The sequence below is a fragment of the Ranitomeya variabilis genome, chromosome 8, assembly GCF_051348905.1.
Source record: "Ranitomeya variabilis isolate aRanVar5 chromosome 8, aRanVar5.hap1, whole genome shotgun sequence".
Taxonomy (NCBI): Eukaryota; Metazoa; Chordata; class Amphibia; order Anura; family Dendrobatidae; genus Ranitomeya; species Ranitomeya variabilis.
In genome coordinates this window covers 117617523-117632652 of record NC_135239.1, presented here as the reverse complement: position 1 = coordinate 117632652, position 15130 = coordinate 117617523, and the positions used below count along the sequence as shown (strand labels likewise).

The 15130-nt window shown below is 42.6% G+C and overlaps 1 protein-coding gene across 1 annotated transcript in view; it reads left to right on the top strand.

Annotated features, from left to right (window-relative positions):
- Positions 1-15130, top strand: part of MYH9 (myosin heavy chain 9) — a 240108-nt gene that overhangs the window by 28004 nt on the left and 196974 nt on the right. Inside the window, exon 2 of the mRNA XM_077278728.1 lies at positions 9500-9852. Coding sequence (XP_077134843.1) covers positions 9520-9852 — 333 coding nt within the window. The 5' untranslated portion in view covers positions 9500-9519. The remainder of the gene's footprint in view (positions 1-9499; positions 9853-15130) is intronic.

Here is a 15130-nt window from a genome sequence, read left to right as displayed (position 1 = left end):
CTATTTGCTACCAGGGAGAACAGGAAGGTCAGGAGGTTCGCATCCCTACAGATGGCAGACCAACCATTCATAGTGGATTCCCTTCGTGTCCGTTGGGACTTCCAGCTGGCGTATGCTTTTCCCCCTATGTGTCTAGTTCCGATAGTTCTCAGGAAGATCCGGGAGGAAAGAGCCAGAGTGATTTTAATTGCTCCCTTCTGGCCCAAGAGGCCTTGGTTTTCTCTCCTCAGGACAATGTCGGTGACCGATCCCTGGGTGTTGCCAGTAGTTCCGGAACTCATTTCTCAAGGTCCATTTCATCATCCAAATTTGGAGACTCTTCACTTAACGGCTTGGAACTTGAGAGGGAGCTTCTGAAGGAAAGGGGGTTCTCTAGTGCTTTAATAGCTACCTTATTAAAAAGCAGGAAGGAAGTTACTACAAAAATCTATACAAAAATTTGGAAAAAATTCCTTATGTTTCATCAGCAACCATTAGAAGATAATGCTCCAATTCCGGCTATCTTAGAGTTTCTTCAGAAAGGCTGGGAGTTGGGTTTAGCAGTCAACACTCTAAGAGTTCATGTTTCAGCCTTGGGAGCTCTATATAACAGTGATATAGCTGGTAATAGATGGGTTGCTAGGTTTATTAAAGCATGTAAGCGTTCTAACCCAATCCATATTGTAAGAATACCCCCTTGGGATCTAAATCTGGTGCTTGACGCATTGACCGAACCTCCCTTTGAGCCTTTAGACTCTATTTCGATAAAAAATTTAACCTTAAACAGCCCTACTTTTAGCATTAACGTCTGCCAGGAGGGTCAGTGATATGCATGCGTTATCAGTAGATCCTCCCTATCTAATAATTCTCCAGGATTAAATTGTCTTAAAACCTGATCCTGCTTACTTGCCAAAAGTAGCATCCAAATTTCATAGAAGTCAGGAGATTTATTTACCATCTTTCTATGAAAATCCAGGTTCAGAAGAGGAGAAAAAATATCATACCCTAGATGTTAAGAGGGCAATATTAGGATACCTGGATAGGACACAAAACTGGAGACAGAGTAGGGCTCTGTTTATTTCTTTCCAGAAACGGAAAAAGGGTTCTGGTGTCACGAAAAGCTCTATCGCCAGATGGATTAGAGAAGCGATATGTCTTGCCTACTCTGCCAGGGGAGTAACACCACCAGAAGGCATCAGGGCGCACTCCACTCGGGCCATGGCATCATCCTGGGCGGAGAAGGCAGATGTCCCCATTGAAATGATATGTAAGGCGGCAACTTGGTCATCACCTTCCACCTTTTATAAACACTATCGCCTTGATCTATCTGCTAATTCCAGCTTACAGTTCGGCCGTTCAGTACTTAGTGCTGTGGTCCCTCCCAGTTAATAGTCTTTGAAAGTCTCTCGTTGTGGGTGCTATCGTGGCGATAGGAAAACCAGTTTTTACGTACCGGTAATAGGATTTTACAGAGTCCACGACAGCACCCATACATTCCCCCCCGTATTTAGTTACTTATTCCTGCACTCTGTTGGAAGGTGTGCCTTAGAGATCACTCTATAGAGGTGGTGGTATTTAGTAATGTTTAAGATAATATTGTCATGTACTGATTCATTGGCGGTATCCCTTGTACTCTGGAACACAAACTGGAGGGCGAGGGGGACCGCCCCTTTTTAACCTGTAGGTTCCTGTCCGGAAGGTGGGCGGATCCCCCTCTCTCGTTGTAGGTGCTGTCGTGGACTCTGTAAAATCCTATTACCGGTACGTAAAAACCGGTTTTCCTTCCATGTTGCTTCTGCTGCTGTGAAACACCTGAAGGGTTAATAAACTTCTTGAATGTGGTTTTGAGCACCTTGAGGGGTGCAGTTTTTAGAATGGTGTCGGGTATTTTCAGCCATATAGAACCCTCAAACTGACTTCAAATGTGAGGTGGTCCCTAAAAAAAAAATGGTTTTGTAAATTTTGTTGTAAAAATGAGAAATCACTGGTCAAATTTTAACCCTTATAACTTCCTAGCAAAAAAAAAATTTGTTTCCAAAATTGTGCTGATGTAAAGTAGACATGTGGGAAATGTTATTTATTAACTATTTTGTGTCACATAACTCTCTGGTTTAAGAGAATAAAAATTCAAAATGTGAAAATTGCGAAATTTTCAAAATTTTCGCCAAATTTCCGTTTTTTTCACAAATAAACTCAGAAATTATCGACCTAAATTTACCACTAAAATGAAGCCCAATATGTCACGAAAAAACAATCTCAGAATCGCTAGGATCCGTTGAAGCGTTCCTGAGTTATTACCTCATAAAGGGACACTGGTCAGAATTGCAAAAAACGGCAAGGTCATTAAGGCCAAAATAGGCTGGGTCATGAAGGGGTCTTGCAATATGACTTGTGATAAGAGCCGAATCAGTATCTCAGTTTGCAGACACGGGTTTCCAGGCTGTTAGCACACGTCAGTGTGTGAAGCATGAGAACTGAGTTGGCTAGGTGAGAGGCTCTGGACTGAGGTCTAAGGGGTAAGGTTTCTCCTTGTGGAGAGTGACATACCAGCGCTGGCTGCGCTGACTTTAGTCTTGATAAAACACAGTTGACCTACACCAGCAGATGGCATGGCTCCCCAAACCATAACTGATTGTGGAAACCTCAAGCAGCTTGGAATGTGTACCTCCCCACTCTTCCTCCAGACTCTGGGATCTTGATTTCTAAATGAAATGTAAAATTTGCTTTCATCCGAAAACGCCTTGGACCACGGAGCAACAGTCCAGTTCTTTTTCTCCTTGTCCCAGTTAAGACGCTTATGGCGTTGTCTATCGGTCATGAGTGGCTTCACACCAGGAATGCAACACTTGTAGCCCATGTCCTGGATACGTCTGTGTGGTGGCTCTTGAAGCAATGACACCAGCAGCAGTCCATTTTTTGTGAATCTCCCTCAAATTTTTGAATGGATTTTTCTTAATAATCCTTTCAAGGGTGCGGTTATCCCAGTTACTTGTGCACCTTTTTCTACCACGCTTTTTCTTTCCACTCAACTTTCCATTAATATGCTTGGATACAGCACTCTGAACAGCCAGCTTCTTTAGCAATGAACTTTTGTGGCTTGCCCTCCTTGTGGAGTGTCAATAACTACATTCTGGACATCTCTCAAGTCAGCAGTCTTCCCCATGATTGTGGATACTACTGAAAGACTAAGGGACCATTTTTAAATGCTTAGGAAGCCTTTGCAGGTGTTTTTAATTCAAATTTACTAAAATAGTGACTTTATGGCTTACAGCCAATGAAAACCCAAATCAACATCAACAGAAATGAACACTTGAAATAGATCACTGTTTGTAATGACTCTGAGTTTCACTTTGTTTTTGTCACAAATAACAGGGGGAATATTTGTATCATTCCTACTGCTGACACCGATATGTCATGAACTGGGGTTGTTTGGCCTCCCCTGTTCTTTTAAGAAGGGGATTTATTTATATCCCACTTCCCAGTTTCGGTTTGGAGCTTGCAGCTCTCTGGCACCCCCCTTACCCTCAGTTCAGGGTATTGCACCTAGGATAATTAGGTACCGGAAAGGCTGCCTGCTATGTACTGACTATTGGGCACACACTGCAGTGAGGGTGATATAATTATTCTCAGTCGCAGCCAAGTAATACACTATAAAAACCCCGTTCAGTCACTGCCAGCGTTACCCACAGCGCAGGACACTTCTGCTGCCACCAGCTCCTGTTTCTTAATAATGGGTCAGGAGCCAATCCAATTAATAGTGTAATTTAGTTCAGAGGACGTGTTGCGTACGTTATAGAGCAAGGAGAAATGAAGCTAGTAATTTTATATATTTTACTCCAAAAGATAGGCAGTGTTTACAAAAGTGTAAAGAGATATCATAAAATGAGACAAGTATATACAATTACAAAATTAAAAAGGGATTAAAGGAAGAAAAATACTTAGTTCTTAAGTCATTTCATAGCAGACCATGCAGCTGGGGGGGAAGGAGAGCATATGTCCCAATGAATCAGGCAGATTTACAGACCCCCCCCCCCCCCCCCCCCGCACCCAGCTGACTACCTGGGCAAAAGTTCGTTAAAAATGAGCTCCCACCCACTTATACCCCCTGGTTGTGACATCACTGAGTGGGCGGAGCTATGGTCTCCACTCCCCTTTCCAAAGAGACTCAGAACGTTATTAAAACTCTTATTCGTCCTAGCGTACGCTGTGAACCTCGTAGAATGACGACAAATGTATGGCATGTCTTCTCACAAGGATAGCTTCCATTTAAGATTACACAGTGGGGTAGCTGGGTGACCCGGTTAAGTAGTAATCCATTTCTCAGTTTCTGCTAGGCGCTGCGCTAAGAAAACGCACTGGTGTGTAGCCCTATTGTTGCACATCCCAAATAGGTAACTTTCATATCTGTCAGCACCTGGGGTGGAATTATTCATCATGAATAATTCTCCCACAACTTGGCAAACGCAAGAGTTTTCTGCTTATCCCTGCATTCTTGAGGGAGGGGAAACGGTCAGACCCTGGAGTTTAACTTTACAGCTGTACTGTCAGCAGGGAGAAAGAGCTGGGAAGGGGGTTCGGAAAGCCCACAGCGTGTCCGTACTCTGAGCTCTGCTACATCCATTAAAGCAGTGTGCGTGATCATAGACAATCAAATGCATCATATTCCTGACACACATTTTTCCTTTCACTCAACTTTCAGTGCATTCCTTGTTAATCTCCCTCAAATTTTTGAATGGCCTTTTCTTAACCGCAGCCTTGAAAGGATTGTTATCTCAGTTGCTTGTGCCCCTTTTTCTACCATGCTTTTTCCTTCCACTAAACTTTCCATTAATATGCATGGATACAGCACTCTAAACAGCCAGCTTCTTTAGCAATGATGTTTTGTGGCTTACCCTCCTTGTGGGAGTGTCAATGACTGCATTCTGGACATCTCTTAAGTCAGCAGTCTTCCCCATGATTGTGGATACTACTGAAACAGACTAAGGGACCTTTTTAAATGATTAGGAAGCCTTTGCAGGTGTTTTTTGTTAAAGGGAACCTGTCAACCCCCAAAATCGAAGGTGAGCTAAGCCCACCGGCATCAGGGGCTTATCTACAGCATTCTGTAATGCTGTAGATAAGTTCCCCCCCCCCCCCCCCCCCCGCCGATGTTAGATTATACTCACCCGGGGGCGGTCCTGCTGCGCTCCAGTCCGATGGGCGTCGCAGTCTGGTCCGGGGCCTCCCATCTTCTTACGATGACATCCTCTTCTTGTATTCACGCTGTGGCCTCGGCGCAGGTGTACTTTGTCTGCCCTGTTGAGCAAAGTACTGCAGTGCGCAGGTGCTGGGTAAGGTCACAGATGCTGGGCGCCTGCGCACTGCAGTACTTTGCTCTGCCCTCAACAGGGCAGACAAAGTACGCCGGAGCCGCAGCGTGAAGACAAGAAAAGGACGTCATCCTTTGAAGATGGGAGGCCCTGGACCGTGACGCCCATCGGATTGGACCGCCCCGCCCACCCAGGTGAGAATAATCTAACCTCTTTTTCTCATCTTTCAGGATATATTGGGGGCTTATCTACAGTATTACAGAATCTACTATATAATTGTCTAAGGGTCAGTTCCATCTTTGTCTGTCACGTTTATTCATTGGTCGAGGCCTCGGTCTGTCATGGAAATCCAAGTCGCTGATTGGTCGTGGCAAAACGCCCACGACCATTGCCACGAACAATCAGCAACAGGCACTGTCCGGCGGCAACATGGCCGCTCCTTCCTCCCCGCTGTCAGTGCCCGCTCCATACTCCCCTCCAGTCAGCGCTCACACAGGGTTAATGCCAGCGTTAATGGACCGCGGTGTGACTCACTCCATTAACGCAGCTATTAACCCTGTGTGACCAACTTTTTACTATTGATGCTGCCTATGCAGCATCAATAGTAAAAACATCTAATGTTACAAATAAGAATAATAACAAAAAAAGGTTATTCTCACCCTCCGACATCTCCCGCTGTCCTCGGCAGTGCAAGCGGCAGGTTCCGGTGCCAAGGATGATATGCGAGAAGGACCTGCCATGATGTCACGGTCATGTGACCGCGACGTCATCACAGGTCCTGCGCTCATACCTACCCTGGGACCGGAAGCTGCCGCGTGCATCGTACACAGGCGCCAGGACTTCAACGGCACTTCGGAAGATGAGTATGTTTATTTTTTATTTTATGTCACTGGGAAATATACTACGTTGCTGGGCAATATACTACGTGACTGACCAATATACTACATACTACGTGGCTGGGCAATATACTACGTGGGCTGGGCAATATACTACGTGGACATGCATATTCTAGAATACCCGATGCGTTAGAATCAGGCCACCATCTAGTGCTGTAGACAAGCCCCTGAGCTGGTGGGCTTAGCTCACCTTCGTTTTTGAGGGTTGACAGGTTCCCTTTAACAAAAAATCACTTGCAAAGGCTTCCTAAGCATTTAAAAAGGTCCCTTAGTCTCTTTCAGTTCCCTTTAATTATTCTAATTTTACTGAAATGGTGACTTTTGGGTTTTCATTGGCTGTAAACCATAATCAAGATTAACAGAAATAAACACTTGAAATAGATCACTCTGTTTGTAATGACTCTAGATAATGTTTCACTTTGTTTTGAAGAACTGAAATACATTAACTTTTTGATGATTTTCTTACTTAGTGAGAAGCACTTATAATTTAGAATTGACACCAGTATCAACACTGCAGGACTCTTGATTTACTGTGTGTGCACACAGGCCTAGATATTCACTGATTCCAATAAGGGCTGTCCCTGAGCTGTGCAATGGTATCGGTGAGCCACACGGCCAGCCAATGCCACTACCAAGATGGCTACAGCATTGGTGACTTGTAGGCAATTCCAGCATCCTTATTGGTTGTGAACCTCAGCACCTTCCCAAAATTTCTTCAGCAACTAAAGCACACATTTGGTATCACCACGTCCGGATCGACCTGACACATAAAATGGTCTCACTAGTCAACTACGGATGAGCGAATGGTCAGCGATACTCTGATATCACTCAGTATCTGGGTGCTCTGCATTCAGCAAGCATTAGCCAGTGCTCGAATTTGAAACTTGAATCTCCACCCTGCATGTTTGGCACCTAATTTCTTCAGCAATAGCAGCAGGGTAGGTAATTAAATTAAAACATAACCTTTAATATAGCATGTTTAAAAATGACAATCCATAATACATAGACAAAAACATGATAAAATGCAAGTGCTCCAAACAGTGCTCAAAATAGAAAACTGGTGTGATATCACCAAATTCGTCCTTCCTTTTATCACTGTTAGATAACTTCACTAAGGGTTAAAAGATCCATTTCTCCCAAATAGTCCAAGGATCGGGGGAGGTAAGAAAAAATCGTGCAAACAGAGGGGTATATTCTATCATTACCACTCACTGTCGTGCCCCTGCATGGCTGCCGCTATTACAAGGTCTAACGAGGGCTGTTACCCTAGTGTAAAGCTAGTTAATGCCCCTAGGGTTATTTCATCACCCCAATGCGTTTCTCCCTCCATATGGTGGGTTCATCAGGGGGTATTTTCTGAAAGCCAAAAAAGATGTCTCAGAAGGACCCTTGCTACTAGTAGCAAGCATGTCGTCAATAACCCAGAATGTTCTGCCGGCACCCTTGTAAGGTGAAAATTAAGGAGATCCGCACTTGCACTTTATTATTGTTTTAGTCTATGCATTCTGGCTTTGGTCATTTTTTTTAAACATGCTATATTAAAGGTTGTTTTAATTTAATTACCTACGCTGCTATTGCTGTGTAACAGGTGCCAAACATGCAGGGTGGAGATTCAAGTTTCAAATTCGAGCACTGGCTAATGCTTGCTGAATGCAAAGCACCCAGATACTGAGTGATATCAGAGTATCGCTGACCATTCGCTCATCCGTAGTTGACTAGTGAGACCATTTTATATGTCAGGTCGATCCGGACGTGGTGATACCAAATGTGTGCTTTAGTTTTTACATAAATACATGTATTGTCAGGATTAATATATTTTCTTTTTTTTTTTTTTTTTTTTTCTTTAAATCATCTTGTCCCATGAAGGGACATCAATTTTTGCACCCTTTGTGATGCCGATCAATGTCACTGTCACTATTGAGATCAGCATCAAACGGTTAAAAGCCCACGATTGGCACTACCGTAGCACAAATCTTGGGCGGGTCTGCAGGGTGACACCCGCATTTGGGCACGCCATAAATGTATGGCGGTTTGAGGGCATGCACATCCCCTGGCGCTGTACATGTATGACAGATGTCATGAAGGGGTTAATCACTGACCCCTGCTCTAGTGCTGGTCTCTACTAGTTCAGATGTGACCTTACAAGTACAGCACATGTGACCCCCTTCCACCAGTTGCAGGACTGAGTGATTTGCAGATGTAATAAAGTCCTGGTGCTAAATACTGGGGTGGGGGGAGGGGGTGAATCCTGGCATCTGGGATTTGCTGTTCTCCGCAGAGAGAGCAGGACAAATGTGAGCTGAGACTTATTCAAATTTTTTTACAGAATGATCAAATTAACAGCAGTACAAGAATTTATTTTTCTGCGGTGATAAGGCGGCATGCTTTGTTAGGTCACTGATTAGTGACTCCAGATTTAGTTTGTTTGTTTTTTTGTTTGTTCTACTTTTACGGCTTAACAGAATTTTTGAGAAAGCTATTTGGTTTTTACATAAACATGTTTTGAGGTGTAATTTTAATTTTATTTTACAGAATGAGGCTTATTGGGGCTTGATTATATTTTTATGGGAGTTTTCATTTAATTTTTTATTATTTTTTTTTCCTTCTACGCGTATTTTATGTACCCATTTACATTTTCCTTAAGTTCCGCTTTGGGACATGTATAATTTTTACTTTTTCTGGTCTATTTCACACCGGTCAGTGAGTCATTGACACCGCCTTTTAGACCCTGCTGGATCTCACAGGCCGCTGTAACCTCTGTGTACCATGGCAATGATTGATTGCAGGGGTAATTGATCCTGCCAAAAGTGCTCTTTTAACCGCTTGGAATCTGCTGCCACCATTGAGTGGTATTTAAGGGGTTAATCTTCCCCAATCTGTTTCAAAACTGGGGTCATTACTGCAGGGTGTCAGTTGTCAACCAGGGGAATTTCAGGCACGGGGTGGCGCTATTCATTTATTCCTCAGCGCTGTTAAAAAGGGATATTGAACAGCTGAGTAAATAACTTTCCCTTAATGATACGCCTCATCAAGTGAAAATGATGTAGGCAGGTCACCGGAGCTTGGAACTTCCTGGAAGCTACGTTGGTTGAAGTCAGAGCCTTATCGTGCACGAGCATATCATGCAAATGAGTCTCTCAGATTTGGTAAATGCTTGTACAATATGTAACCATTTTATTGACATGTCCCCTTTTAATTTTCTTGCTTGCCATCTTTAAATGTTTCATTGTGTTCCAACTCCCAAAAAAAACATAAAAAAAAACAGCTCAAACCTTAGCATTCTAATTGTATATATTTTTTTTCCCTTTTTTACAGTTTGGGTTTACTGACCAATAATGGCAGAAAAAGATGCAGACAAATACCTATATGTGGATCGCAATTATATCAACAATCCTTTAGCTCAGGCAGACTGGGCTGCCAAAAAGCAAATATGGGTACCCTCCGAAAAGCATGGTTTTGAAGCAGCAAGTCTGAAGGAAGAAGTGGGAGATGAGGTGATTGTTGAGTTGGCAGAGAATGGCAAAAAAGTCAAGGTCAACAAAGATGACGTACAAAAGATGAACCCACCTAAGTTCTCTAAAGTTGAAGATATGGCTGAGCTTACATGCTTAAATGAAGCATCTGTTCTGCACAATCTGAAGGAGCGATACTATTCTGGCTTAATATATGTAAGTAAAGCTTATTTTGCATAAAGACCTATTTCTCTGAAAATCCTGTAGTTATTCCTTGTTTTTAAATGTCAACATTTACTTGACTATTGATCCTTGTTTATTCCAAGCAGTGTTCGTTTCCCAGTTGCCTCCTTGATGGCACACCAGAGATTACCTCCTTCTGATTTTAAAGGAAAAGGGTTTTGTTCTCTTCTTGCTCAATGTGCCTGTCCTTCTACATATGAGAAAAATAAGGTTACACCTATGTTAAATAGACGACGAGTTCTAAGATCCTTAGGGCTCTTTTCCATTTGCGAGAAACACGTCCGTGTCTCGCATGTGAAAACCAAGCTCTGGCGCCGGCACTCCAGAGCGGAGTGTGCGGCTCTGTGTTGCTGTGCGGCTGTACGCTCCGCTCTGGAGTGCCGCCGCCAGAGCTTGGTTTTCACATGTGAGACACGGACGTGTTTCTCGCAAATGGAAAAGAGCCCTTATACTCAGAGTGAAAGAATGAACAGCACTTGTATGCAACACAAATGGCACCTATCGCCTCTTTCAGGGATTCAAGCAATCTGCCAGTTTTACCAATTCCAAATAGAAGCAACGTTGAATCTACTCAAATTTCTAGTATGTCACACTAAACCTTCATGTAAAATTTGTATTCGTTCTGTGATCAAGGATGGAACACCTGCATTTATGAAGTCTGCCTGGTTAGGAAAGAAATCCATTCTGCCTTGTCTACTATTTATCCCATTGACACTACCTCTGTGTTTAAAAAAAAAAAAAAAAAAAAAAAAATTCTGTCCTTGTTTCTGAACCAACACTTCACTTTTACATTTAAGGGGGTGAGTGGGGAAAGGGAGGTGTAGATGGAAGATTCTCCCAATAATTGTAAATGTATATTGCTGTTTGGTGCAACCTTGTTTAGGTTTGTTTAATCTTTATTCAAGATTAAATGGCAGGTAATAAAGTATTTAAATGACCCTTCACCAGTTTGAGCATGTCAGTCTGGACACATGATGGAATAGTGGCTGCTGAACAAGGTAAAAAGCAGATTTTTTTTTTTTAATGTAACTAATCCATTGCAAACAGATTGGCTTGTAAAATTGAGGTTAGAATTTGCTACACTTAACTTGACGTTGCCAGAGATTTTTCTCTAAGGGCGTATACTTCTTCCCCTGCATGCGGTTGACCAATCAGAAGCATAAAGGGGAGAAAAATATATACCCTCCACTCTGCAGCTCTGAACTCACCTATGCTCTATGTACAATTACACTTTAAAGACCTGTCACTTAATCAAAAAATTGATTTAATTAGGCCGGCCTCACACTGGGCGTAAGACAATACGCCACGTATTATACGTCCGTACTACGGCCGTAATACGGAGAAATGTTCCCAAAATATTGATCCGTAGTCAGGGTGTGTCAGCGTATTTTGCGCATGGCATCCTCCGTATGTAATCCGTATGGCATCCGTACTGCGAGATTTTCGCGCAGGCTTGCAAAACCGACATCTAATGGATTTATGTGCTCAAATGTTCGGGAAAACATATATACAGTATATATATATATATATATATATATATATATATATATATATATATATATATATATATATATATATATATATATATATTTTTCTGTATTTAGATTTCATTCAGCGCGATATGTGTTAAAAGCCGGTAATTCAATTGCCGGCTTCTCATTTCTCCTTCACAAACCCGACAGGATATGAGACATGGTTTACATACAGTAAACCATCTCATATCCCCATTTTTTTTGCATATTCCACACTACTAATGTTAGTAGTGTGTATGTGCAAAATTTCAGCGCTGTAGCTGCTGAAATAAAGGGTTAAATTGCGGAAAAAATTGGCGTGGGCTCCCGCGCAATTTTCTCCGCCAGAATGGTAAAGCCAGTGACTGAGGGCAGATATTAATAGCCAGGAGAGGGTCCATGGTTATTGGCCCCCCCGTGGCTACAAACATCTGCCCCCAGCCACCCCAGAAAAGGCACATCTGGAAGATGCGCCTATTATGGCACTTGGCCACTCTCTTCCCACTCCCTGTAGCGGTGGGATATGGGGTAATGAAGGGTTAATGCCACCTTGCTATTGTAAGGTGACATTAAGCCAGATTAATAATGGAGAGGCGTCAATTATGACACCTATCCATTATTAATCCAATTGTTGGAAAGGGTTAAAACACACACACACACACACACACACACACACACACACACACACACACACACACACACACACACACACACACACACACACACACACACACACACACGATTTAAAAGTAGTTTAATGAAATAAACACAGCGGTTGTTGTAATAATTTATTGTTCTCTCAATCCATCAGGAACACCCTCGCTTGGAAAAATAATAAACGCACAAGATACATACCTTCTGGTGAACCATCTCGTCCCACGAAGTAATCCATCTGAAGGGGTTAACTAATATTACAGGCAGGAGCCCTGCTAATGCAGCTGTGCTCCGTGCCTGTAATCCCCGGCGAATGAATGAAATGTAGGTCATTGACCTACATTTCCTTCAGTCGCGGTGATGCGCCCCCTGGTGGATGTCCTCATATGACCTGGAGCGTGGGAAAAAGTTCCCAGGCTGCAGTTCATGAGAACATCCACCAGAGGCCGCCTCACCGCGACTCAATGTAAGTACAGATCCTGCTTTCCTTTCAGCACCCGGGGATTACAGGCACGAGCGAGTGGTTTATTGCAGCTCGTGCCTGTAATATTAATTAACCCCTTCAGATGGATTACTTCGTGGGACGAGACGGTTCACCAGAAGGTATGTATCTTGTGCGTTTATTATTTTTCCAAGCGAGGGTGTTCCTGATGGATTGAGAGAACAATAAATTACAACAACCGCTGTGTTTATTTCATTAAACTACTTTTAAATCGTGTGTGTGTGTGTGTGTGTGTGTGTTTTTTAACCCTTTCCAACAATTGGATTAATAATGGATAGGTGACATAATTGACGCCTCTCCATTATTAATCTGGCTTAATGTCACCTTACAATAGCAAGGTGGCATTAACCCTTCATTACCCCATATCCCACCGCTACAGGGAGTGGGAAGAGAGTGGCCAAGTGCCAGAATAGGCGCATCTTCCAGATGTGCCTTTTCTGGGGTGGCTGGGGGCAGATGTTTTTAGCCACGGGGGGGCCAATAACCATGGACCCTCTCCTGGCTATTAATATCTGCCCTCAGTCACTGGCTTTACCATTCTGGCGGAGAAAATTGCGCGGGAGCCCACGCCAATTTTTTCCGCCATTTAACCCTTTATTTCAGCAGCTACAGCGCTGAAATGTTGCACATACACACTACTAACATTAGTAGTGTGGAATATGCAAAAAAAATGGGGATATGAGATGGTTTACTGTATGTAATCATGTCTCATATCCTGTCGGGTTTGTGCAGGAGAAATGAAAAGCCGGCAATTGAATTACCGACTTTTCACTAACACTGCTGCATATTTCTCGCAAGTCACACTGCAGGTCCGTGTGGAATCCGTATTTTTCTCGCCCCCATAGACTTTCATTAGCTATTTTTTTGCGCAATACGCTGACAAACGCAGCATGCTGCGATTTTGTACGGCCGTAGAAAGCCGTATAATACTGAACCGTAATATACGGCTAATAGGAGCAGCCCCATTGAGAATAATTGTGCCGTTTATTTTGCGAGTTTTACGGACGTAATTTCTGCGCTCTTACGTCCGTAAAACTCGCTAGTGTGAGGCCGGCCTTACCTTGTAAAAATCCTAGACCTACACTTTTTTTTTTTTTTTTTTTCTTCATTGCAGAGAGATTTAAATTTGTTGCTTTTTGGAAGTGCAGTTAAAAGAAATACCCAGTTGAACCAAAAGCAGATATTTCAGTCTTATCTGGGGGACATAAGTTTTCATCTCTCCCAAACACTGTCAATCAAATCTTGGCAGTTGGTCTAGCCGTCTGATGCTGCCAAGAACTGCACTAGCAGAGGCTGCTGAGCTGTAGTTGGCAGTGTCTGGGAAGGAGGGCTGAAAGCGCATACCCCCCCCAGAGAAGACTCTCAAGAAACTAATTGCAGAGATTTCACATACTGTGCTCCAAAAAGCCAACAAATGTTAATATCATGTTAATATCTGCAATGGAAAGATGCAGCACAAAAAGGAAGAGCGGTAAAAATTGGGTCAGCGTACAGATTTATACAATTTATTTAATTTTAAATTTTCACTTTTTTTTTTTTTTCATCAAAGTTAAAGATATTTAAGGGGGGCGGGTTGGTTCAGTGTTAGCCAGATAAAGAAAAAAATTGCTCTGTGGGAAAAACCAAATAATATTGTAGTTATGCCTTTTTAATGGCTAACAAAATAAATGATGTTACAAAGTAAACTTTCAAGACTTGGGTCTCTTCATTAGGCATGGTATAGCTAAATACCTGAAGAAACACAAAATATATACAGAAAAAGAGCAGAGGCAGTGCCTAATAATGGACTTTTTAAATAAACTTAGTTTTGAGTGAATCCTTAATTAGATTAGATAAGTGGTGTGACAATTTTATAGTCTCAATATCCATGTAAAATCAAGAGACCTGGTACCCTCACGGTCTCTGGAGCAGATTCCTGAGATCTTGTATGGAGCCATAAATCCTCCTGACAGATATAGGTGCCCTGTGTGGAGGGAATCAAAGAATGTAATAAGTTTGTATTCCCAAACTCTGCGGATGTTAGTGTGATTTGAAGTTTGCTTTTTAATATGACAACTTTTCATACTGTGTCCTGGACCACAGAAATATATAATCACAGGTTAAGGTTTTTGTTTTTTGTCTGTAATCGTGTGGCGATGAGGCATCATCCTTGCTCTGTCCTGTTTCTCCAACAGACACCCCCCCCCCCCCCCCCCCCCCCCCCAATAGGACATAGTTAGAGAGCAAGGATGAGGTCTCATTGCCACACGATTACAGATAGAGCCATTTACCTATGGACAAATGTCGTGCAGGACAGAGCTTTAAAAGTATAAAAGTTGTCATATGATGAGGCAACTTCAAATCACAAAAACATTGAGGGTTCTGGCCCATTTTATATGGACTCCAACTCTAGCCCTCTGTAAAACACGGCTTAAAATTTGCCTGAGAAAGCAGCAATAAAAAACAGCAAATACGCGATGTGTGAACCTATCCTCAGAACTCTCAAAAAGCTTTCTTTGTAACATTTATTTTTGTAAGACATTAAAAGGTATCATAACAACAAGATTAACTTGCCCCCCCCCCCCCCCCCCCACTGAGGTAATCT